Source organism: Populus nigra, chromosome 12 (assembly GCF_951802175.1).
Source record: "Populus nigra chromosome 12, ddPopNigr1.1, whole genome shotgun sequence".
Taxonomy (NCBI): Eukaryota; Viridiplantae; Streptophyta; class Magnoliopsida; order Malpighiales; family Salicaceae; genus Populus; species Populus nigra.
This window is the reverse complement of record NC_084863.1, coordinates 15419265-15445256: the sequence shown is the minus strand read 5'-3', so window position 1 is coordinate 15445256 and position 25992 is coordinate 15419265. Positions and strand designations below refer to the sequence as shown.

At 33.5% G+C, this 25992-nt stretch overlaps 2 protein-coding genes, 1 non-coding gene and 1 pseudogene across 5 annotated transcripts; 2 read left to right on the top strand and 2 right to left on the bottom strand.

The window, feature by feature from the left end:
* Positions 1-7039: 7039 nt before the first annotated feature.
* On the bottom strand, positions 7040-11636 carry LOC133670026 (probable serine/threonine-protein kinase WNK4). 3 transcript variants are annotated; one of them, XM_062090421.1, is made up of 7 exons: positions 10790-11636; positions 9707-9972; positions 9396-9622; positions 9147-9304; positions 8759-9068; positions 8252-8554; positions 7040-7859 (listed from the first exon to the last, which is right to left on the bottom strand). In XM_062090421.1, the coding sequence occupies exons 1-7, from the start codon at positions 10883-10885 to the stop codon at positions 7390-7392; spliced, it is 1830 nt and encodes a 609-aa protein (XP_061946405.1). In that variant the 5' UTR covers positions 10886-11636; the 3' UTR covers positions 7040-7389. The 3 variants fall into 3 exon arrangements, with proteins under 3 accessions (XP_061946405.1, XP_061946406.1, XP_061946407.1); XM_062090422.1 differs by having other exon boundaries at positions 9396-9619; XM_062090423.1 differs by lacking the exon at positions 9707-9972 and having other exon boundaries at positions 9396-9619.
* Positions 11637-17470: 5834 nt separating this feature from the next.
* Positions 17471-17541, top strand: TRNAG-GCC (transfer RNA glycine (anticodon GCC)). Its single transcript has one exon. It is a non-coding gene; the product is annotated as a tRNA-Gly (tRNA).
* A 5-nt stretch (positions 17542-17546) lies between these two features.
* LOC133670311 (small nucleolar RNA snoR114) lies at positions 17547-17637 on the top strand (annotated as a pseudogene).
* Positions 17638-17714: 77 nt separating this feature from the next.
* Positions 17715-25231, bottom strand: LOC133669995 (uncharacterized). The gene is made up of 9 exons (XM_062090373.1): positions 24474-25231; positions 22561-22746; positions 22326-22418; positions 21878-22060; positions 21629-21731; positions 21344-21529; positions 19865-20784; positions 19321-19745; positions 17715-18551 (listed from the first exon to the last, which is right to left on the bottom strand). Exons 1-9 carry the CDS (start codon positions 24771-24773, stop codon positions 18482-18484), a joined length of 2466 nt encoding a protein of 821 aa, XP_061946357.1. The 5' UTR covers positions 24774-25231; the 3' UTR covers positions 17715-18481.
* Positions 25232-25992: the final 761 nt, after the last annotated feature.

The following is a 25992-nucleotide window of genomic DNA, read 5'->3' as shown; positions in this document are numbered from 1 at the left end:
TCATGGAGAATTTCTTCAATATGTAGTTGATTTTTAAAGAATTTTTACCAGGAAAATGTACCTAAAGAATCTTTGATTCCTTCCCAATTCACAGGTACTAAGCCCAAGCAAAACCATGAAGTTCATGACTGACAACAAAACCTGAGTTCTGTTTCTGTCAGAGTAAACTAAAAAGAAAAATTTGACATGTCACAACCTGCTCCGGTTGATACCAGATTTTCTGAAGAAAACAATGAGTTGAAATGCAAGCTTATGGATCATGATGAAGGACAAAGTGGAGCATGAGTAATGTTATGGTTGCCAACTGCATGAGCATGAGCTTTTGAGCTTGAGACATGGTTGAGGTAAATGTTGACTTTGAATGGACAAGACTTCCACATGCATGGACAACAACATTAAACAAGATTAGTCGAGTGCGATCAATTTGTATTTGGTAAAGAATACCTTAATAATTAACTTGAGCGAAACATTTATCATGCAACTAAACATAATTAACACCATTGACTTGATTGCTAACATTCACATGTATTAACTTTGTAATTAATTGCAACTGTGACAGCTCTTAGGCTCCGCTTGTTTCTGTGATGTGGCGCAATCCAACGAATGTAAGTGTTTGGTTAATGAATATATAACATAGTTTTGCCCCAAACTCTCGCGAACTCTCTCTTGAAATCTTAAGAAAAAGCTATAATTTATAGCTTTTCTTAAACTTTTTTAAAAAAACTGCAAGTGTAAAAACTACTGCAATGTCAAACACACTTAGAAAATCTGTATTTCAAAATGAGAAAAACAGAAAAACGGTGACACTCCGCTGTAAACTGTATATTCCTGCTTTCAGATCTCCATTCCAGACTTGCCATTGCTTTCCTACACAGGTCCAGATAGAAAGGATCATGAGCTGGTTTTTCGTATGGGAAAAAGTTTAACCTTAGATAGGAATTATTGGAATCCTATCACGTACAGGTAGTCTTGTGCCTCCGGTGGCAGATTTGTTATAGTATGGAAGGACCGACATTTTCACTAATGTAACAATTATTGCAACCTTTTTAGCAGAAAGTTGCTTCATAGGCAATTTAAGGTAAAACAGGACCACCAGTTTTTCACCCCTACAATTTCTTATGTTACCTTTCGTAGGTATAGGATAGCCAGTTTGGTGACAAGTTTCTGTCCCTTTGTTGTTTAGTTATGCTGCTGAAAGTGGTAGTTCTTGCAAATGTAGAATTGCAACATGAGGGTTGTAGGCCAGCTGGTTGATTGGTATGCAGATTTGCTGAAGATTTTTAAGTTCTGAAAACATCATGAAGTACAGATTTTAGCTTTATCTTTCTCTGTAGATGGATCTAAAACCTGGAAAAAGGGAAGGCACCATCCAAAAATGACAGTGATGCATTGCTTCTCAGTAGAGTTACAGCCACATTCAACTAGTATAGCCCTAGCAGCAGCAATTGCCCTTCAAATTTCTCTAGGTTTCTTACCCAATTTACCATCTCTTTCTACTCATTTTCTTACATGTTTTGAATGACTAGTCCCATCAGAAGAGAAACGAGAACTGAGGGGTCACGAGAGGAATAGCTTGCCGTTATGATGGGGAAATAAGCTAGTAAATTTAGGTCAGAGTAATAGTTGAAGTGTAAACCGTAAGATTGAATACTAAAAAGTTAATTAGTAATTTCTATAGCTTGTTTTTTTAAGAAATAACATGAAAAACGACAGCAAGCACAAAAAAAAAAAAAAAAGAATCGTGTCCAAAAGAGTCATCATGCATGAACTTTAATTCAAATTTTTATTAACCTATATTTTCTTTCATCAAAACTCCATATTAAAGTTTTTATAGACCACTTATATACAAGGAAACACATCATAAACAATGTTTTTTTTAAAAAAAAAGTAACATTTTTTAGATCATATTTAAAGGCTTTCCAGATCTCAAATGACTATAAAATTTTAACTTTATATATATAAAAAACTTTTAGAATTTTTTTTTAAATTAGACTAATCCAATTATCAAATAAAAAATTATGTTTGTTCCATAAGGTTATATATTTGAAGAAAATCTCATATATCAATATCCATAGGTTAAAGAGAGAACTCATCCTCAAGTTCTCTTCATCCATTTAACTATGTTACTATTGTTGCCGGCAATTAAAAACATTGTTAGCATCTTTACACTTCCTTAACATCTAGCATGTTGCTAGCACCATACAATTAACTAATTTAGATAAAGTATGTTAAGAATCAATTCTTAAAATACCACTATTTTTTTTACAAAACCATTATGACATCTATCCATAGACACCATATTACATAAAAAACTATCAAAATATCTCTTGCTAGTAAAAAACAAAATAAAAAAGTGTTCATCCATAATTACCTTGTTGTCTCAATTCAACTAATTTAATTTGTAGGATTTGAGGTGTTTTTCTATCTTAAGTTGTAACTTTTCTACTGCTTTGATTGACACTATATTTTCACAACCACTATTATTAATGATTAGATTACATACATTATCCTTGATGGTATAAGTTGAATAGAAATGACTAATGTGTGGTCAATATTTGCATGAATCACCTATAGGAACAAACAAGCTATTTTGGATGAGTAAGGTAGCATCGTCATCACCTTACAAAACCTCCTCACTGCCATCTAAATCATTATAAACATGATCACTTGTTTTCTCACCAAGTTCTTTACCAATAAATTCTCTAGCTTATAGCACTCATAAATTTGATGCCCTAGTTCACTATATCTAAAAAACCAAAACTTAAAACCAGATTCAGAACCCTGACATGTGGTTTGTCTAGCTACTAATTCAGGTTGAATGACTAATTTTTGTTTATTAGTGCACACCCCTTATTATTCTATTCATACCAAAAGTCACCTCTACTATTTACCCCGACAACTTGTTGTTTTCTGGTAAAATGTTGTTTTTCTATAGTCAAAGCTCTTTGATAGACTTTGAAAATTGTCCATAAAGATTGTAAACAAAGCAAGTTATGGTTGGATTTTCGTAATTCACTTAAGTACCAAGAAACCAGATGCTCTTCCATTTTTTATAGATCATTCCTAGCCATTAGTTAGTGTATTCATCAACAATTCTTCCAACTTGTTTTAATATATGGAGTCATTAGTATTGTCATGACTTGAATCTCGGGTCCATGACTAGTAACACAGGAGCGGTGTTGTAAAGACACCTCACCTACGCTAAGCCTCATAACAGACATATCAAAGGACAAGTTATTTAAAAATACACAACATTTTAGAATTTTTCAAAAATTATATTACTCAAAACTAATGAAACCAAATGATAGATCAAAACTTCTCATTAGTAATTAAAATAAAAACAATAATTCATAATACTTATTACATTGTCAAAATCCAAACATAATTAAAATAGAGTAATAGTGGAGCGTCTAAGACATCGAATCAAAACTAAAAGGGAAACCTCGTGAAACAAGCAAGACATACCGACCAAAACTAAAGAAGCAGGAACATAACAAAATCCACTTGCTAACAGAAACTAAAAACCTAAAATAATATTAAAAATGAGAGGTGAGTTCAACCAACTCAGTAAGGGAATAACATTTAATATACTTTTTAGATATTAATAGTTTGCAATTCTCCCTAGAGATCACTAGTTCGAGTCTCACAAACCTCAGGGCTACTGGAGGCATACATGGTTGTTAACTTCAGGGCCCGTGGGATTAGTCGAGATGCACACAAGCTGACCCGAACACGCACGTTAATCCAAAAAAAAGTTTGCAAGTCGATTTATCTTGATATACATATACATACTAAGCATATCATCATAAATTAAAGTAGTGGAATACATGTCAAAGATCAGATGACATCCGAAGGTAACCACTGTGAGAGAATTAGTTGACATAGGTTGGTGCCTCTTTCACTAGCTAGGTATATAGAATATTATGTGCACATAGACTAACTACTCTCTGTTATCATAGAGTTACAGACAAGTCCTAAATTAAGGCATAATAGATATTCGCATAATTATCAAAGTAATGTATATCATTTCGAATAGAATTTAGTTCAACAAAATAAGAGTGCAAATTCAAGAATAGATGAATACTAGAAAAATAAAGCAACAAATATAAATATTCAAGAAATTAATTAGTTGTACTCATCATATAATCAACATACACATTTACTTATATTACATGCATATTAAATATTATCCTACTCACCCGAAAAATATAGAAGTAAAAAGAATATCAAATAAAAGACTTGAAAATTCTATTGAGGATCGTTAGAAGTACCTACAACGAATATACAGAATATACCAAAAAAAACTTAAAACAACACAAATAAAAGTCCAATGCATAAAATAAAACCAGGTTTAATCTCCTAAGTTTATGGACTAAAACGATAATTTTTTAAAATTAAGGACCAAAACATAATTTTACCAGAATTGGATGACCAAATTATAAATGTCAGAAATACATAATCATACTAAAATTTCACCTATAATACATCCTCAATTTTGTCCAGTATCACAATTTACGTTCTAGGGACCAAATTGTAATTTTTTCAAAGTTCAGAGACTAAACCATAAATCTCCAAAATGGAGGGACTAAACTGAAAATTATACAAATCAATTATCAAAATGAGATTCATCATCCTTAATCTCAAAATAATACTGCCTAGGATCCCAAAATACGTTTCAGAGGTCAAATTATAATTTTCTAAAGTTTAGGGACTAAACTGTAATTTTCATAAATCAATGACCAAAAGAAAATTTCGTCATCTTAAACCTCAAGACCATTCTATCCAGATTTTCTAGAAAATTTGAAACAAATTTCTTAACCCATAACAAATCAATTCACAAATCTTTATTTCTAATAATACACCTAAAATTAATTACTTAACCTTAAACTCATAATAATCATGAATCAATCTTAACAACATAAACTTCAAATCTTTATAAATTTAAATCTCATTTTTTATCCTTCCATAAACAACCGGAAAATAAAAAATAACATAGAAACACTCACTTGTTACTTCTACCTTTCTTAAACCCAAAAACTCAAGATTAAAAATTGAAATTCTTAGTTTGATGAGAGGAGGGTCACAACAACCACAAGAATTAGAAGAGAGAAAAATAATTTTTTTACAACTTTTTCTTATATACCTAAGTTAATTTAGGTTGGGTTTGGGTTTGAGCCAAAAATTTAGGTCTTAAAGGTATAAAGTTTAAGCATACAAAAAAAAAAGTGATATTTCATCTTCTTCCAATTACTAATCTTCTGTTTGCCTTATTTTTTTTAGACCTCTTTAATTACTCTCGCAAAGCATAAGCTTGCCCTTTTAATCTAATGGTGATTAGCTTCATCCTCATCTGCTCTTGAACTTTTTCATACCAAAAAATCATTTATACATCATTCAACTTATCAATAAACTCAGGGAGCTTTATCCAAAACTCTAAATATCCACAATACTCATCCGATTAAGAGATTGTCTCTTTTACTCTCGCCTCTAAAATGGGTTTTCAAAGCTTAACATGGATATGTGATCTCTTGGGCTCTGACCTTCACTAACTGACGGGTCAATTCCACAATCTATCTATGCATGTCTTCTATCACCTGTTTCTGAATATCTCTTTCTCAATGGAGAACCTTCTCATTCACTTCTCATGAGCATGTCTTGTTTTGTGACCATCTTTTCCAGCTATGATTATTTAACAACATACAACAACTAACCAATAGAAATCATTAAGTTCTGATACCAACTAATGTAGATGGAAACAATATAAGAAAGTCAACAAGCACAAAAAATGATAGAATTGTGCCAAACAGAGTCACCATACAGAAATCCTAATTTAAATTTTTATTACAATATTTTCTTTAATCAAAACTTCATCTTACATATGCTTATATATCAGGACAAAATACTAAAAAAATCTAAAAAGAATTATAAAATAGATCTGAATTAAATAGTAAAAAGAATTATAAATCAACTAGCAAATTACAACAAATTCTAAATTCTAACTTCTAAACATTATTTAAAGGTCTTTCCAGCTTTAGATCATGACTATATAAATTTTCACTTTATAGAAAAAAAAAAAAAAAACCTCTAAAATCTCTAGTAGAAATTCAATCCATCCAACAGTTAGATAAAAAATCACGCGGAAATCTCATGCATCAACAATGAAACTACATTCATTAAGGTAGCAAGCTTAGTTCTTCCAAAAACTAAATCACGAGAAAGGCCTAGGATAGCTGAAGATCTGTGATCCGAGGAAGGTTTGAATTCTTGTGAATCACCTACAGGGACCACCAGATTATCACATTCCTGGTATGTCTGTGAAGGAAGCAAGGAGGACCACATGGAGGCTAGGGAGGGGGGATAACCTAACTGTCCAGTAGCCCTTAGGGAGCCTTACCCATGATTGCACACTTGATGAGTCTCTTTTCATGCAAAACCACCTAGCTCCTCAGGACTTGTTACCTTCATACATAATATATATAGGGACTCGAATTTCCAACCCATCAATCAGATCCTGCTGGATTAAACTTAGAAAACAATATAGAAGTATTCGCTGTCATCAACTTGTATCAAAGTCAGAAACCTCAAGAGAAATGCTTTTCTACCAATGAAGTTATCGATGCGACCTCTTTTGAGAAAAAGTGGGAGCATCATAATTCAGGCAAGATCCACCCAGTAAAAATTAAAGGCAAACAACCGGGCACTGCAGATGGTACACAAATATTGTGAAATCTACACAGTTAATGCCTTGCAATTATGGACATAAAGAGCACAGCATGCTCTACTGCATTATATGGTTTCGGTGATGCATTGCTTCCACTTGTTTCACCATATTGACAAAATATTAAATCCCAGAAAGCAATCCATGTAACTATTGATGACATGACCATATGGTTGAAACTGTTGTTGCTTTTACTCCGTCAAAAATCTCAGGATCAGGATATCCCCTTTTCAGGTTTAGCCCTAAAATGAAGGTTTTACTTGCAGGCTTCCTGAAACATTTTCATATGGGGTTTTACATGTGAAAAACTGGAAGCAAGACTTCGTAAAAAGCAGAACTTCGAATATAAATGCATAATGTTTGCCCATGGCTGCAAGTAAAAGAAAGCAGTAATAATTATATTCCAAATACAGCTAGTTTCACACAGCACAAAACATGTCAGTACATATTTACACTGACTATGTATCTAGCACTCTACCTTTCACCTGGGAATTTTCAGTACTAACAGCTGACATGGATGCCCAACAAAGCTTCCTCATTTAGTTGTTTGTACAGTTGCCGCGTAAGGGGTAATTTAGCTGGTACTTGAAGCATTTTCTTGATAGCTCCATTCTGCAGGAACAAGATCATCAACTCTCTTAATCATCTGTGATATACACAAAGGCTAATTTTCAAGTTCTTCTGCTCGAAGTCCGTTGTGATGTCTTTTTGCAAACCTCAGTAGGTTTCTGAAAACCAACATCTTCTACATCTCCTACTGTCTTGGACAATCGTCTCTTATGCACTTCTTCCACTAATGATCGGTGTAGTAGCTGGCTACGAATATCTACCAGTGACCGGTTCCTAGTTAATCTACGACTGTCCATCATCCTTTTGCTTTTAGAGCTCGAGGCTCTAGTTTGTGATTCTAGCAAAACCTTGCAGTGGTTGTAGGCGTTTGTAGCAAGTGCCTGCCCAATATTAGAATTTGAATTTTCCTGAGGACAGAATCTTGTTGAATTTTGAGTCCTTGTGATCAGATGTTTATCCCTCCTTGTTGAGCTTAAATCGAACTTGTACTCGTCGCCAGATATGTAGTTCAAGCAAGAATATGATCCTGAGTGTGAAGAGCTTTGAGAGCTGGTATCATCAAACAAATCATCTGCAACAGCAATTGTTTCCAATTGATATTGTGATTTTGAAATGTTAACCCAAGTCCCAGCATGCATATTAACTAGTTATTCTATTTGCCTATCTGAAGGAACATGGGATACCTAGTTTGTTCTGCCTGTAGCTTTTTTAGAGAAGATAGGAATGACATTTGACTCTAGCTGCTCAAAGCAAGATAAGCATTTCCAATATTCTAAAAAGAAATTACTCTGTATAAAATGGAGATATTCCTACTTAATTTTGATTAGACAAACCAAAGCCAAGCAATCACTAACTGGTTCTTTGGTTAGGCTGCTGATGCATAGCTTAAATGGGGATCCTACTATACTGGTTACGAGACCAAAACCACAAACAGTCAGCTGTAATGCATCTTGGGAGACATACCTTGGAGCAAATGTGGCATTAATCCCGATAGAGATGCAGGAGATGATGAACATGAGGAGGAGGAGTGGAAAGGATGATTATGCCCATCATCTTCTTGGTAGTCAAATGTATGGTGGGATTCAATATGAGGTAAGTCCCATTTCTTCCAATTCGGCACCAGAGCTGAAATCGCCCCGTCAATCATATCAGCAATTTCAAATGGTTCCCAATCATCTATCTCAAGCTCCTTGACCATCTCCATTGCAACATCGATTGGTGTATCATGTAAAATGTCGAAAGGAAAGAATATGTTCCTAAGAGTTCCTGCAATAAAACAATGAAGTGACAGCACTTGAGATAAATGCTGATCCACAAATACTGACCAGTTAACAGAGCCTATCAAAGCCACACTGACATTAGGATGGCAAAATCTATGTATATTTTTCCTTCTTTTTAGAAACAAACAAACAATTCCAGAAGAACAAATCTGTAAAACGTTTGCCTAAGAAGAGATAATTGGACCCTTACCATCTTCATTAGCAATTTGCACTTTTAGAAAGATGGTATCGTCTTCAGGGTTCAGCTTCCCTGTGATCGTCATGTCTGTCCTTGGGGGATGATCATTCAGCTGCAGTTTCTCCATTTCCCTGTCATTCAGAAATGGCTTCTGTTTTCTGAACCTTGGAACAGGTGACAGTTCAGCTTCATCAGATGCAAGAAATGGATCAAGCAGTAGCTCTTTCGCTGACAATCTCTTTGAAGCAGTTACTAAGCATTTTCCAATAAACCGCTGAGCTTCCAAGTCTTGAATCCGGTGGAAAACTGCTGGTAACTTCCCCTGCATAACAAAAATAATATGCAGGTCATACTCTAGCTCATCAGAAATTATGAATCTTAATATGAAACCAGATTTTACCGATGTGACTTTCTTGTAAATTTGTGCTGGATTAGTGCATTCACTATAAGGGTATTCGCTTGTGAGCATCTCTAACACACACATGCCAAACGAGTAGACATCAACTAGTTCATTGTAATTCTCCTCATATAGTTCTGGCGCCATGAATTCCGGAGTTCCTAGCGATGGTCACCAAATAGTAATGATGATAATAGTCAGCAGAAACAGAACAGACATTAATCCAGGCACTAAAGTAGGAAAAATGAGTACCTATGACACTGTGTGCTGATTGGGAACCCCGGAGAATTGCCGCAAGGCCTAGATCACCAATCTTGACCTGTCCAAGATGGCCATTGACAAAGATATTGTCACATTTTAGGTCTCGATGAATTACTGGAGGATCATGGCCATGTAGATACACGATGCCCTCCAAGATTTGTCGAGCCCATTTCTTGATAGCTCGGATGTTCACACGGGTATATTTTTTGCGGTATCTGCTAAATAGCAGATAGTTATTACATTATAGCATAAGACACACCAGGTTAAAGAAAGAATCTATTTTGAATTGCGAAGGAAATTACTCTCTAAGAGTTCCTGAAGTGAACATTTCAGTGATGAAGTTAAAAGTCTTTCGACGGACATCAATCCAAGAGGTGTAAAATTTGATGATAGAGTTATGGTTGAGGGTGCTGAGCAGATGAACTTCTGAGTAAAGCCTCTGCAAATCATCAGGTGAGCAAAGCACCTGATTGAGTTTGACCCGGTTCCATGCCACCTCTATTCCTAGGAATTCATCTATGGCCTTGTACACTGTTTTCATTGCTCCTTTGCCAAGAACTTCTTCAAACTATTCATGCAAAACACAACCAGTTCTTGTCATAAGTGATCCCAATATGTCTTTCAGTAATCCCATCAATCAATTAATTAATCAGTCAATCATTCTCAGGGAGAAACCAAGTCGAAATCTTGGATTAAACACGTGCAAATCATCATCATCATCATTCATAATAATTGTCTCTACTCTCTAATAACCACCGAATCATAAAATCATAGCTCACAGTCTTTGCAACAACAAAAAATAGTAATTCAATATTTTTTCACCAACTAGTTTATTAATAAATCATCAATTTCTGGGGAGGACGAAAACCAAAATTTAACATAAACAAAAAGATTAGGACAGTGACCTTTTCTAACTAAAACAAAAGAAGGTCTACCCAATTAAAATATTGAGATTCATGTATTGACATTGTATATATACATGTACGTGTGACAACTAAAAAGAATTCTTTACTATGTGCAATCATGTTGAACCTCTTCAAACTATGTACACACACTTGGCGCATAAAACTGGAAGGAGTAGAATACGACAACTTCACTCGATGTTTTTTTTTTTTTTTTTGTCCCATTCAAGGAACAATCTTATCTTTTACATGCTAATCCAGACCCGTTAAGCCAATTACATATGCTAAACATCAAAGTGATCCTGAATTGTGAATCATGGCAAGACTTGGTGAAGGTACAACTATTAGGAGGACTTTAACTTATATTCAATGCTATGGGAATCAAGGCAACTTGTAAAAGTAAGTGCAATAAGATAAGAACCAAAAAGAAGACAGCAAAAATATATGTAGAGCATGTGTGACGATGTAAAGGCTAAAACTTACCCGACCATACCGGCCTGTAGGATCAGTTTCAGCATAGCCATGATCACCTTTGGTTTCATCTAAAGTATGCACTTCTTGACCTTGCTTTCTATACATCCTTATGCTGTAGCCAAAACTTTTGGAAACTTTATGGAAATAAAAAGAAGAAAAGGATGAGACTAAGGATTTTTTGACGTACGTGGGAAGATATAGCTAGCTAACTAATTTTAAGCAAGATGTGCCCTAAATCGGAGGCTTTCCTTCATGGTTTTCATAAAAGAAAACACGAAAGAGGAGCCAGAAGAGTCTTGAGCAGTCTATCCTTAGCACGATCCAATCCATCTCTATAACCCCATTTGAAAATAAGTCGTACTTCTTGGCAACCATTTGGAGTGAAAACAAAAAAAAAAAAAAATAGTGGCCTGGCCTTAGAATTGACTGGAGAATATTATGGCATGTGATGGAATATGTTGCTGTCTAGTTTTCTTGAGGTTGGAAAAGCAAATACTACTGTTTGCGAACCAGGATAGTGGGTAGTGCAAGCAAAAAATACTTACGTAATTGGATAGATTCATCTATCACTCAAAAGAATTATACGGGATAATTAATTATTCTTACACAAGAAAGTGATGGAATTCTGAATTTGAAGAACCTGTGGCCCTGTTTTGTTGGAGACATTTGTGGATGCTAAAGAAACCCCAAAAATATTGAAAGATAATTATGAATTTATGAGAGAATAGTTCGGGAACAGAATCTGAAGAAAGCTAGCCAAAATGCAAAAACGTTTTATAAGAGATGGCTGTGATTGCAACTTCTTCGCAGGAGGTGCTAAATAAATAAGGAGGTATAGTAGATGAGTGAAGAAGAAACTACATGGAAATATGTAAGCATCGGGCCTATATATTGGAGGGAGTTGGCAGCATATTAAGGGCGTGCAATATAATAGTGGCCATGCTTTAGGATTTGTTTATCATACGATATATAGAACTCATTTTAGGCTTGAAGTTTCTATCTATTATGCCATTATCTTTTTATTGAAATAACATATTTAAATTTAATAATTAGCTCTATTTCTGTTTTAATATGGTTGCGTTCTGATATAAGAAAAATAAATACATGTAAAATAAATTTGTTTTTAAGACAGTTTTAGAATAATTTTATATTATTTCACAGGACAGAGGGCAGAGAAATATATTATTAACTAATTAATTATATATATACTTGTTTTTTAAAAGAAGGGGAAAGAAGAAGAAGAAGAAAGGAGACAAAGATGGGCAACAAATGACGTTTTTATATTGAGTTTTGGAGCTTATTCTTTCTTAGGAGGTGAGAATTGTGGAGGAGGAGGATTCCTCCTCCTTATCATTGATGAGGATGGCAAGCTTGACTTTGATGCTATGGCGACTGAAATGACAGCACAACACGCACCCGTTATCTTTTGGCGACGCTTACAGTAGACCGTCACGAAAATCAAGGCAAACCTCAAACAGGCACCCAATCATATAAGAATTGTCAATTGAGTCCTCGAACATCTTCTTTGGTCTCAATTGAATTTCCAAAGATTCAGAAAATTCTCAGTCAATATATAGCCCCATTATTCATATGAAGCCGTGTATTTAACTATATATATGTGTGTGTGGATAAAGAGAGGGAGATTTCAGAGCTAGAGAGACTTGGTCTCGTGTGTTTTAAGAAGAAATTAAAAAATCATGTATATATCACGTACTTTGTACGTATAGAAGGTTGATAAACCATTTTAAATATAATACTAAGTTGTGTGCGAGATTGATTCACTTAGTTTGAATGAAAGAAATAACAGGATAATTAAGAGGTTGAAAACGATAAAATTGACTCAATTATTTTCCCATAATTAATTATTTTTATTAAACTAAGATACTTTAACGGAATAATGGACTTAATTATGCATCATATTAAGATGTTGGGTAGAGAGTGGGGTGGGTTGGTTTTGCCTTCTATACAAGTAATAAGTGAGTTAGTTTCCTTTTATGTTATCATCTTTGACATTTTAATCTACGAAACATGTATATATATATATATATATATATATATATATATATATATATATCAATCAAGAGTCTTGTACACTTGGAAATTTTACAGGCTACAATTTCCTAAAAAAACTAAATGGCTTCGAAGCACAATCCAAAGTAAAATCTTTTTTTAGACTATAGTGAAATTATTTTTATGCATTTGGTCCAAAAAAACTCAAGCCTCTTGGGTGGGTGAGAATGTTTATGTTTTTTTTTTACAGTGAAAATATTCTCTTACTTCTATAAATAATAAAATATAGAATTGTTGATCAAAGATTTTTTTAAGCATAATTTTCTTAACAATAAAATTATAAGTATGTTTTATTTTATATTATAAAATAATTGATATTGATTGTTTAAAAAAAACATTATAACCCAAAAAAAACACGGGATAAATAGCTAATTACCTAGCAAAACAAGTAATAAGAGGGCTAAATAATTTTTATTTTTATGTAAAACAATTTTTTTATTTTTGGGCTAATCAATACCTTAATACTATTTCTAATAATGAGCCATCAAAGCTAAATAGCTCAATGGTTAGGTTACAGCCATCAGAGCCAGAAACAAATTAGCTACAGATGAAAGGTGAGAACACCATATTGCATTAACTTATTGCTGGATTGGGAGTGTGTTTGTAGTTATTTTTTAAAATATGTTTTATTTTAAAATATATTAAAATAATAATTTTTTATTTTTTAAAAATTATTTTTAAAATCAGCAAATTAAAATGATTTAAAATATAAAAAAATTTATTATTAAAAAATTAAAATTTAAAAAAATACAGGTTGACCCACTCCTTGAAATGGTCTCTTGAAAAAAAAATTGCCCACCATCTTTGATGGATTGACAAAAGGGTGTGATTATGGCCTCTCATTTTCACTCTTCAATCGCAAGACCAGAAAGAGTCCTCTTTCCACTTCCTACTACTTTACTCATGGTGGACCTGCCTTCCTTCCTCTTCCATTTAATTTATTTCTTATGCTTTAATCATCAAAAAAATATACTTCTTACTGTCCCCCAACATTATTGTCCTTGCCTCCTAATTATATTTTAATTCAAAACTTCATTTTAATTATGTTTTACTAGTGTTTAGGATGAGTTTTAAAAATTAAAAATATATATTATTTTAAAATATTTTAAAAAATAATTATTATTATTTTTTAAAACACCCGTAGTTACTCTCTTTGACCGCGTATCTCTGCCTGCCACCACCGGCACTTTTCCTCACCATTTACCTTTTTTTTCTTGCTTCTTTTGCTTTGGTGACCCGAGAAGATGACTTAGGAACACCTCGTTTTCCACATGCATTTTCCACCATTTATATTTACAATTCCTATATATTTGAATTTGTTTTCTCTAATTGTTTTTTATTTCAGATAGAAAATAATATAAATTATATTTTAAAACCTCACTTAACAGCTTAAACTATTAGATTGAGATGGTTATTTGACATGGCATCAGAGTCTTGATGACCAAGCGGTCACGAGTTTGAATCTTACTGTCTCTATTTATTTGATAAAAATCAAGTACAAGGTAATATGAACTTGTACAAGTTTCAAGTCCAAAAAGTTTTTATTTGGAGGTGTTAGAGAATAATATAAATCATATTCTAGAACTTCACCTAACCGCTTAAACTATTGGGTTGTGATGGTTATTTAATAGTTTCAAAAAAAAAAAAGCATTTCATTTGTTCCGCATTGAAAATAAAAAATATGTAAATGTGTCTTTTATTGTAATTGCATTGCATATGCTTTTTCCAATTATAATAAGTTGTAACCTTTTTCTGATATTTTTATTATTTTGTGCATTTATTAAAACTAATTTCAGTAATTTTTTATCATTAAAAATAATGTATTCAAGTTGTGAAAAAAAAAAAGTTGGGAGAAAAGCAAGCTTGGCCTAAAAATGAAAGCGGTTACTTTTCAAAGTGTTTTTCATTACAAAACATATTAAAATAATTATTTTTATTTTTTAAAAATTATTTTTAACATCAGTATATCAAAATGATATAAAAATATCAAAAATATATTAATTTAAATAAAAAATAAAAAAATTTAAATTTAAAAAAAAAACATTTTCAAAATGCAATTTCAAACACACTCTGGTAGCCTTGCTTGTCTATACAGTCAAATGTGTTTTAAACAACAGTTTGCTGCTCAAACAAACATCAATTTTTTTTTTTCAGCCTGCAGCCAGCCAAGGTTTAACACATAGTGGACTGCGTGGACAAATACATTAAGAATCTGTTTAATATTATAACAGTGATTATTTAAAAAAAATATTCTTGGCTTTGAGATTATCATAATATTGCTGGCTTGAAACTCATGATATAAATATAAAAAACAAAAGAAGACTAAGACCAGCTAAATAAATGTAGTGAGGAGTCCTCACACATGCAAAGTGCCAGAGAACAATGGAGACTAGGCAAGAAAAATGTTGCAAGATCCAAGTGTTGAAAACGAATGAAATGACAGATTAAATGCATACAGCCAGGCAGCCATTAGCTTGTGACTTGAAGAAAAGCAGAGGACATGTTTACTCTGGCCACCATGGACGACTTTTCATCTCACTGTTTCATTCATTTCCATGGCAGTGAGGGCCACATCACAGTGACAGCTTGTCCCCTCACTAGAGAAGACCACCACCACCACCAAGTTTGGTTCATTCGTAATGGGTGGAGAATAAAGTAATTTATGAAGGTCTTGATTAAAACAATAATTGATTATAATTATGTATTAATGTCAAACCCCAAATATTCTCTTGTGTTTGCTTCAAATAATCAAGTACATTACAACATCTATGAGTTAATAATATTTCTTTATACATCAAAATTATACACACACAAGATTTAATTAAAAAAAATTGCAAACTATTACTATAATGTTATTTGTTTTCTTTTAAAATTATTATTTCTTTAAACCTCATTTTTTTTATTTTTCTAGAGTGCATCAATAAGTTTAGTGTAGTGTTTTTGTATTGCAAGAAAAAATTATGCAATGTAATTGTTCTTTTTAGTATATTTTTAGGTGAAACAGGGTCCAATATAGAACTATCATCTTCAACTTCATCTTCTTTATAATTTTCTATGATGTTCTCAATAATTTACTTGTCACTTAACAATTATGAAGTTACCTTGTTTTCTTATAAATAGTTCAAAGAGTATTCAACATTCATTGTATGAAGATACTTCAACCTTTTGATTACAACATGTAGTTGTTGAACACTTTATCATCCAAGTGTAGATTTAGATTTTTTAAAGCCATATTATCTATAGACCTAACTTTATAATGTCAAAAATAATTTGTAATTGTACTTATTTGAACATTTATTCTCCAAGTTGAGATTGTAAGATTCATTGCATCTAAAATATTTATCTTTTCTGAATTTTGGATTTTAATTTCATAATCCTTCAAAATATTTTGATAAAATAAATGATAATAATATATCTTAAAAGCTTGTATGATCCCCACATCACAAAACAAAATCTTTGATGTTGTGTTGGGTGGCAATAAAAATAAATCAATATTTTTCAATCATTCACTAGTTTTTGGATTACCAAGACGATTATGAACAATCAAAGGAACTTTTTTACCATCCATTTTTCTATACAAATTCTTGGAATAAAATCTCAATCATCCAAGCTCAATTGTTGGCATTATACTCGTAGTTCTTTGTACTACTCAAGTTCAAATTCTTGAAACATCATGGTTTGACATACTTGCCAATATGAACCATAAAGAAATTTTCTTAAAATCATCCCCATTAAGCAAATTACAAGTGCAAGTCTTTGTATCTTAACTTCAAGTTATTTTATTGCAAGAGAATGATCTGGTTATAATTTATAAAATAGTCTTATTCCATTCATGTTGAAAAATATTTCATTGGAAATTGATATAGTTTCTCTCTTTTATGGACTACAAATTTCCCTCCATGAGATTCATATCAACTTATTTGCTTTCTTAAAAGTAATGTTATGTCTTAAACCTTGAGAAAATAAAATTTTAACGTATCTAGAAGGTGTGTCTTTTTAGAAAATCTTCTTTGTGATTAGTTTTTCTATTATATTCACACTCTTTTAGTATTAAAAATCCACTTATATAGAGTGTTCTCTGGTTTTATAAATTTTACGGCATGGTGTTGTTTTACACCATTTCTTTTCAATGTTGATATATATATACTTTGATGACCTCTAGATCATATTTGATGCTGTTGTTTGATTTACCTATAAGTTCAACTTTTCTAACACCTATTGTTACAATTGTTTATAAGAGCAAGTTAGATTTTCTATGTTGTTCTTACATGGCATTTTACACATTTCATTTATCATTATTGATTTCTTTACACTTTTGAGATGAAAAGCAATTATATTTAGTTTAGTTGTTTGTGATACTGTATATTCTATTTATAGATATTTTTGCTTGATTTAAAATTCATAAAGTACATCAGTTAAATATACATCAAATGTTATTTTAGTTTGCTGTAAACATTGAAACATTCATTTATTACGACTAATTACATCCATAAACTTATTTTGATTAAATAATTAGATGATATGAATAGAGCCCATACAATGTGAGAAAGTGTAGTGGCCATCCTCTACTTCTAGAGAAATCTTATACTCATATTTTATAGTGGAAAAGAGAATCAACAAGCACCAGTGGTCTAGTGGTAGAATAGTACCCTGCCACGGTACAGACCCGGGTTCGATTCCCGGCTGGTGCAATCACGAGCGGTGAGGACACCTGTGCTCCAAGTGATGGTAGGGTCTATCACTGCCGTCTGATCTTTCATTGGATGAAAGTGAGCGCACCTGAGCTCTTGATTTTGGTTAAATTAGTTTTCTGCCTTTTAAATTGTCCACGGTTCGAGAAAGAAAAAACATTCTACCCTTCAAGTTCAGTGTTCCAGAATACTCCTTACCGTTGAATTCAAAAGGATAAAAAAGATCTAAAATACAAAATTTTACATGAACTTGGTTTTTTTGGACCAAATCAGGTTCTGTTGATCTAAACATTGGACCACATGTGGATTCTACAGGCTCTTGATGGAAAATTTAAAAAAAAAAAAAAAAAAAAACTCAGGAGTAAAACATACTGCTGGACATCAGCCCGTGGGATTAGAGTGATCGTTCTGAACATCATCATAATGACACCAAGCTCCGAGGGATTTTAACTGCGCATTTGGGAGATTTTCAGCACTCTGAGGATTTAGCTCCACAATGCACACCTTCATGAGTTATGATAAAGTCAAAAAAGAAAACACTGGTGTCTAATTACTCGAGTCCACTCCATTCTTTGTTGTTCTTCTCAATATTTGGTATAAGGCTAGTGCTGCTGTGTACCAAGAAAAAAGCAACAACCGGCATTCGGTGTTTCTATGCTCGCTGAAAAGATATCTACACAAACCTTTTCTGTTAGACTACCTCCATATCCTACAAGCACTTAAATGGAAACATAAAATCTGAGCAAACAGCAGCTGGGTGATACACGCACTCGGCGTCGCAAACCAACACGGTGGACGGAAAAAGGTCATTTTGTACATTATAATGACCGCAACCTCCAAACAGAAGGGCAAGAAGAAGAGCAAAACAGAAGTCTTCACCCAATCTCGGATAGTCATTAGAATCTATAGTTACGCTCACTGTCTTCAGTTAATCTATGTTTCACAAATCCTTCTGAGTCAGAGGAGGAAAATCAACATCGTCTTTAAGATGATATTGCTGCAACAAAGCCCTAGAATCCAAATGCTGAGGTATTAATACAGAGTACCCTTCTACAATATATAGATAGAGAGAGAGTGACGAGCCCTCAAGGCCTCATTTGTTTGCCAAAAAGTGGATTACTTTTGAAAAAATGATTTCCGTGGAAATGAATTACTTTCCAATGTTTATTTGTATCATACAAAATAAGTTCGAAAATAATACATTTTGAGTTATTTAACTTTTTTAGAATAGTAGAATTTTTATTTTTATCAAACATTTTTTGGTCTTTGGAGAACATTGAAAATAAATTTATTTTTTATGGTATCCTATTTTTATAACACAATTTATATGATTTAATATGTGTGATTATTGTATAATATAACATGTTCTGTATTCTAATGTATTTTCTAGAAATATTATCTAAATTAAAGAATTATACACACTAATATGTCAAATTAATATATTTTTATAGTGTATATTAATATATCTTAAAATATTATTTCCATATAAATATATTAGTAATTTATTATTTTTTTGATAATATATATATATAATGAAGTGTTCCACTTTAAACCTGGAAACACTTTCCTTCAACTAAAACTTACGTTTTTCTTTAACCAGAAAGTGAAGTTTTCCAAAATGTAACCAAACATGATAAAGTCATGAAAATGCTTTCCAAAAAAACATTTTCCATTAAACAAAGTGGTCTAAATTATCATCCTTTCTTGCTCATTTTCTACAAAAAATAAAAACAAAAATAAAATATTGAAAATTTATAGATTCTAGGTAAGACTATTTACCTTTCTTGCTCCGTTTCTTCCAAAATTGAGTCAGGGTCCTCAACCACTGATGCGACAGGGCTTGTAGCTGAGGCCCCAGAGTACGATGTGCCCAAATCTGATGTGGATGGAAGCCCTTCTGGATGCTGAAGGCCCTGAGATCCACAATCAGTTCTCACTGATGCACGGGGGGAGCTATAGGCGTTGGAAGATCCCCATGCAGAAGGGTAAGAGTGGTGAGCCTCTGGTGGCATAGGCTTCCCATTACCAAGATGAGGGTACTCAGCCTCCGAAAGATCATGGCCATGTTCAGACAAATTCTTCTCCTGCGAAGTTGTAGGCAAATCATTTTCATGGGCATGTTTATGCAACTGACCATGATTCACTAGTGCCTGAGTCCTTCCTTTTCCTGAGTACAGCCTATCCCCCATATACACGTGATAGCTCTGCAAAATCATAAGAAAAACTATGAGACCTGGAGTCCAAAAAAATAAAGAGGAATATGTTGATAATTAAAAAAAAAAGAGCATAAATGCCACAAAACCTAACAGTTACATGGAAATACCATGTTGGGAATGTATGTTCCTGTTCCTCGTCGTTCCTTCTTTTCTTCAGAATTTGTAGCGGCTCTAAATGGTGCCACTGGGTTAACACAATAGAATTGTGTTCCATAAACATGGTTCGTGTTCATTTGAGAATGACCATTCCGCTTCAACTGTAGGGACTGTCGAACAGTTTCCCAACGATTATTGTTCTCTGACTGAGGTGACATGGAAGGACAGGGTGGTATAGGTGCAGATACAGCATACATATGGCAATACTGACTGTATGCCAAACTTTGTAAGTGGTCATTGTGATCCCCTCTGAGGTCCAACAAGGATTTCGAAGGTTGGGAGTTTCTAGGAATGCCAGCAAAGTATTTTCCTCCAAGAGTAGGTGATAGGTTCTCTGGGACACTTTCAGCAGAATTGGGGGTTGTTGAAGCAGAAGGAGCTATTCCCTCATGCTTAGTACATGAACAGACTGAATTGCTATTCACAAAATGATTCTGTTTAGGTTCAGACCCTACAGTGCAGCTCATTTCATCCTCGGTTCCAGATTTTATAAGCATTTCTCTACAGGAGATACCATTTTTAATTCTTCCATTTTCACCAGATAAGCCTGGGTGATGGACTTGAGGAGTATGATCAGATTTTTCAGAAAATAATGTATCCTTATCATAGCCATCAGTGGATTTCAGACGTGTATTGTCTTCAGAGCATGTATCAGAATGCGACGGCAGTGAAACTGAATTATCAGAACTTCTAGCAACAGATGCTAATTCAGAATTTTGCACATCACTCCAATAGTCACTTCCATGCCTATCCAAAGTATTTGCAAAGAATGTTTTGAGCTCATCAGCTATTTTCACTCTGGGTAACAAAAGAATTCGGCCAAGCTTGCGACCCCCATATTTGAAGGCACTCCTTATTCGAAAGAAATTACCTGCAAAAAACCCACAGTATAACCATTGGCATGGAATAACACAAACATGTTATGTGCCCATTTATTTGAGCTCTGAATGCAAACAAACAGGCCCTGAACAAAGTGCCATTTATTAAACCATGCAGAATCCCCTTATCCTTTAGCACATCATAAACAACTTTGATTTTACACCACAGTGCAGAACAGACATTCCACCATCAGTTAGCACAAAAAAAGAAACTAAGGTGGCTAGGCAGCACACAGTAGTCAACAGGGAAGAAGGGTCCAACTACAGCGGTGGAGGAGGTGGTGCTAACATTGGAGGGGTCAGTGTGTTGCTAACAAAGGGAGTGATGCTAATTCTATTTGTGGTCTTATTGAAGCCATTAAATAATGCCACAATCAGCAGAAAGACAGTTTAAATTAGAACTACTGGGTTTTAACTTTCCTTAAAATATTACTCTTTCACTATAAAGAAAAGAAAAGGCCATATCCAAGGTCAGGTATATCAGTGAATACAATAATTCTTTCTTTTAGTGCCAGGCTAATAATGAAAACAGAAAAAGAGAAAGCTCCAAACCTCTGTTGACACTGCGCCCAAGGTTATTATTTTCCTTCAAAGGATCAACTATATTAAGATGCTTTTGGGGAAAAGGCCGTGAATTCATCTCAGGCTTTCTTGACGGGACATAGAACCTATCCACACAATCTTTGAGAAATTCATCACTCAGCAATAATTCACCACTCACATTTTCAGGTGGCTTAGCTGCATAAAAAGAGAGGAGCAAAAGACAAATATGAATCCAGCAAACAATCTATAGCATCAAAAACTGGTCCATTAGAACTAATACAGTAAGTATCTCACCAACAATATTGGGAAGGGAAGATTTGCAGACTGGTCCATTTAAACTAATACAATAATTCTCCCAGTCAAACTTGCTGAAGTAATCCAAAAATTTGTAGAGAACCTACAGAAAATGCAAGCATATTCAATGACTCATGAATGCATACAATGCTGTGATTTTGCACTCAGGGAGACACTGTGTTCACACTGCAATATTAAAATTGAGGATGCACAAGTGAAATCTGCCATGTTAAGTCCTATAAATCTTACCGCCAAAGGCCCGTTTAAGGAAGAGTGAAATAGATGGAAGATGTACAGAATTAGCGTTTCCAAAGCATATGTTGAAATCAAACCATGATGGGCACCAAGAATACGACTCTCGTAATAGCACCAAGCTTTGATCAGAATGATGCTGCGTTTGAAGAGGTGGTTTTTTCCAACAAGCCGATCAACCTGCACAATAAGTTACATTACAAATGCCAACTTCTGAAAATAAAAACTTGACCAAAATCATATTTCACAGCACTTGCAAACTTTGATCTATTATTTGATCACAGAGCAGGGCACTACAACAGAGCCATGGTGCTTGAAGATATAAATTAACTCAGACTTGTCTTTCCTAAAATAAATGCAACAGAAATTTCCATGGACTCAATGCCGCAACTAAACAACAAACAAATCAATTCATCCAGAATTCTCATGGTGTCAAGATTCATACCTCTTCAAGAAAGCATAGGGTACAAAGTCCTCCCAATTGATTGAAGGAAATATCTACCACCGTATTCTGTACAATACATTTTATAAGCTTAACCTGCCAGCAAAAACCCAAAATCAACCAGAAGTGGTGGAACAAAGGAAGGGACTAGAATATTCTTTCTGCAAAAAAATATTAATTCTTCTCCTTTAGTCTAATGAGAACTGCAATAAAAATAAGGCATCAAAGTGAGAAGAACCTCGGCATCAATGCAATGGACATCCTTCACTTCATACAGGGCATCCTCATTCAGCTCTTCTCCTCTTAGAACAGTATAAACATCAGAGACCAAAGCTTCCTCAATGGCAGGACTGCTAATGGCAGTCAAGTCAATATCCCCATCAGGGAGATATGTCTTTAAAGGAACTGACCCATATGGGAACACCTATAAGAAAGAACCATGACTTCAATTTATATCCACTTCATTGAAAATTAACTGTAAATCCTATTTATTAATTAATGGCACCAGAACAGGAGTTTATGAAAACTAGTTGCAGAATGTGATTACAGTCGAACAGCCAGATGCCAATCTTAGCTTAATGGGTGATGCTTAACTGAGACAAGTTAGAAATGTGATAACATTTCCATCAATTATTAAAGCCTCCACTAATCCCTTTCAATTTATGCTTTAGGAATCAGGACCAAAACCGGAACTGTCACAATGCCATCACAACTGCTAAAACATCAAGTTTTAAGTGACCCGGGACCTATCTACCACATCAGTTAACACCTGTACTCATGTTGGACATGACAACCAATCAACCAGTAAAACTCCAGCTAGCCTCACACAAAAATGAAAATCTATTTCTTCAACCTAATCATCATGATAAGAATCCACTTCAACATTGATCACGTTGCTGAGAAATTTACTCCGCAATGAGCTCATACTAATTATCCACCTATTTTTGGAATACAATTCATAATAATTGATCAACTGTATAAAACTCAAAATGTGTCCATTTCTGCACTAAGAATTATATTAATCATGGTTTTGAGTTGATCAGATTAAAATAAATTACCTTATAAAGGGCTCACACTCATAAACCACCTAATCTTGCTTCATATTTCTAATCACAAATCATACATAAGCAAAAAATTGGTCTCCATCTCTCCACTATGAATGCTCAGTCTAACCTCCATCTTCAAATTATTAGAACACCACATCACCAACTAGAATATCCAAACACACACTTTTGGTAACATCATTATCCTATACACATCAAGATCCTGATTGTGACTAATATAACTCAATTTTCACATTCAAAGAGTAATCATATGTTTTGTGTTTTTTCTCTGTAATTTTGTTCCAAGACACAGGATATTTTGGAAAACAGTTGCAGAATGTGATCATGATTGAACAGGCAGATACCAAAGTTGACATAATGAGTGTGATTTATCTCAACAAAAACCCCTCCAAATTAAGCTTCAGAAATGATATCAAAATCAAAACCTGAACAGACCATTTCCAACTACTAACTACTATCCAGGTTCTATTGATACCAGGATCACCCTGCCACATAAATGAACAATCGTACTTATACCGTACATTACAGCTATTCGCCAGCAAAAACCCAGTTAACTGGGAGCAAAACAGACGCATACCTCTGGAAATTTACTTTGCAAAGAGTTCGTACTCATAAACCACTTAATCTTCCTTTATGCTGTAAAATCACTAATCAATAACATAAAACACAAAAATATTTCTCACCCTAACCTCCATTATCCAATACTTAGAAACATTAAATCCCCAACAGCCCCATCACTAGCGACAACCTTCAAACCTAAAAACATTTTATAGCATCACTACTCCATACACTTCAATACCCTAAATTTTTACTATTACAGCTTAATTTTCTCAATGCAAACACATTAAAAGAAATAATAACCCTGTTCCTTCAGGCACCAAAAAAAGAAATAAAAAAACAAATTAAGGTATTTTTCAAGGTAAAATAACTACATTAACACCACTAATCTGCAAAATAAACCGCATTAACGCCAAAAAAATTATATAAAAAAAAACAGACCCACATCACAAAACCACTAAAAAATGAAAAAAACAAATAACAAAAAGAAAGAATAAGCAAGAGAAAGGGGTTGTTTAAGAAAAAATACCTCGAACCCAAGAGAGTATCTAATGAGTCTTTGAACATAATCAATAACTTGTTTCCTCTTGAAACTGGATTCTACAGTTGGGTGTATTCTATAAACAATCTCTGTTGCAACTTCCTCTGCTCTCTCCCAATTCTCTTCAACAATTGACCCGGGATCCGGATTCGAAGAAGAAGAAGGAGAAACCGGGTCTTGACCCGAACCCAGAAGGCGATGGTGATGATCATGATCGTCATGGTGATGATGATGGTGGTGAAGATGGCCGTTTTCAGTTGGAAAGCCACAAACTTGAAGATCACCCATTATTTAAAACTGAATTTCTAACAAAACCCACAACTATGTTTCTTGAAAGGAGAGATTTTCTTCTCGCTTGACAGGATCATATCATTATTTTTATTTTTTTTATTTTTATTTTAAAAAAAACAGAGGGGGAGAGAGAGAGAGAGAGAGAGAGAGAGAGAAAGGGGGGAATTTATTATTATTATTATTATTATTTTGCTTTCTTTTTGAGATAGAAACTGAATTGTAGGTTATTACATAACGATGATGATAATTAAAAAGGAAGAAAAAAAGGCTTGTTTGATCTGTCGTTTCTTCAGACTCTCTTGAAAAAATAAAAACCCAGAAAAGAAAAGTTAATATTTTGGGGGTTTTTTTTCTACGTTGTCTTTTTTTTTTGGTTAATGATTTTGTTTTGTGTGGGTATGGGTGTGGGGTTTGACGATTGATTTCACAGGCCTTTGTATGTTTGTCTGTCTGGTGAGACGCGACGAGATGGAAGTGAAGAAACAATAAAGAAGATGATAATAATAATAATAATAATAAATTTAAAAAAATACGAATTTGAAAGAAGGATTGGATTTTTCTTTTATTATTAACGGTAGAGGTTTTCTAGAACTAATTTTATGTATTCCCATTAATTCTTTTTTCTAATCTGATTTTAATTATATTGTAGTTAGTAATTAGATTGTAGTTTTTATTTCGATTCCGGTCAATATTCATCTAAAATTTTATGGTGCGCGGGTAGAAATTAGTATTATTTTACTAGTTATTTTTAAATTTATTTTAAAAAAACATAAAAATGATAAAACTATCACCTCTAGAATTTCTCTTATTTCCTCCCTCTTGCCAATGAATTTGATGGATCGTAGACTAGTCATTCCTTCATCCCCATCCCTTCAGCATATTCCTTCAATTCGCTCCTCCTATCTTACAAATTAATTTTTTTTACATGAAAAGAAAGCAATGACATCACGGATATATTTTTTTTGGTATAATAAAAAAATATAGAAAAATAATATTTATGTTTAATAAAATAGATTGAAAAGTATAAGAAACGGCGGGTCGATGAAGAGTTATAAATCATGATTAAAAAGGGAGAAAGGATAATATATGAAGGTTTCCTCCAAAGGTATTAATGGTGGAAGCCGGCGAGTGACCCGTCAGAAGTTTATCCTCCTCAGGTTCCATATAATGCACGAGCAAATCATTTAACACTACAAGGGACCATTTATTAATGGAA

Coding starts and splice junctions, on each gene's coding strand:
- LOC133670026 (XM_062090421.1), bottom strand. CDS start 10,885: ATGTATAGAAAGCAAGGTCAAGAAGTGCATACTTTAGATGAAACCAAA. Junction 9,069..9,146: donor TTTACAAGAAAGTCACATCG/GTAAAATCTGGT, acceptor TTTGTTATGCAG/GGGAAGTTACCAGCAGTTTT. Junction 8,555..8,758: donor GCAAATTGCTAATGAAGATG/GTAAGGGTCCAA, acceptor GTTTTATTGCAG/GAACTCTTAGGAACATATTC.
- LOC133669995 (XM_062090373.1), bottom strand. CDS start 24,773: ATGGGTGATCTTCAAGTTTGTGGCTTTCCAACTGAAAACGGCCATCTT. Junction 22,061..22,325: donor CCCTATGCTTTCTTGAAGAG/GTATGAATCTTG, acceptor CTTATTGTGCAG/GTTGATCGGCTTGTTGGAAA. Junction 18,552..19,320: donor GAAGAAACGGAGCAAGAAAG/GTAAATAGTCTT, acceptor TTTGGATTCTAG/GGCTTTGTTGCAGCAATATC.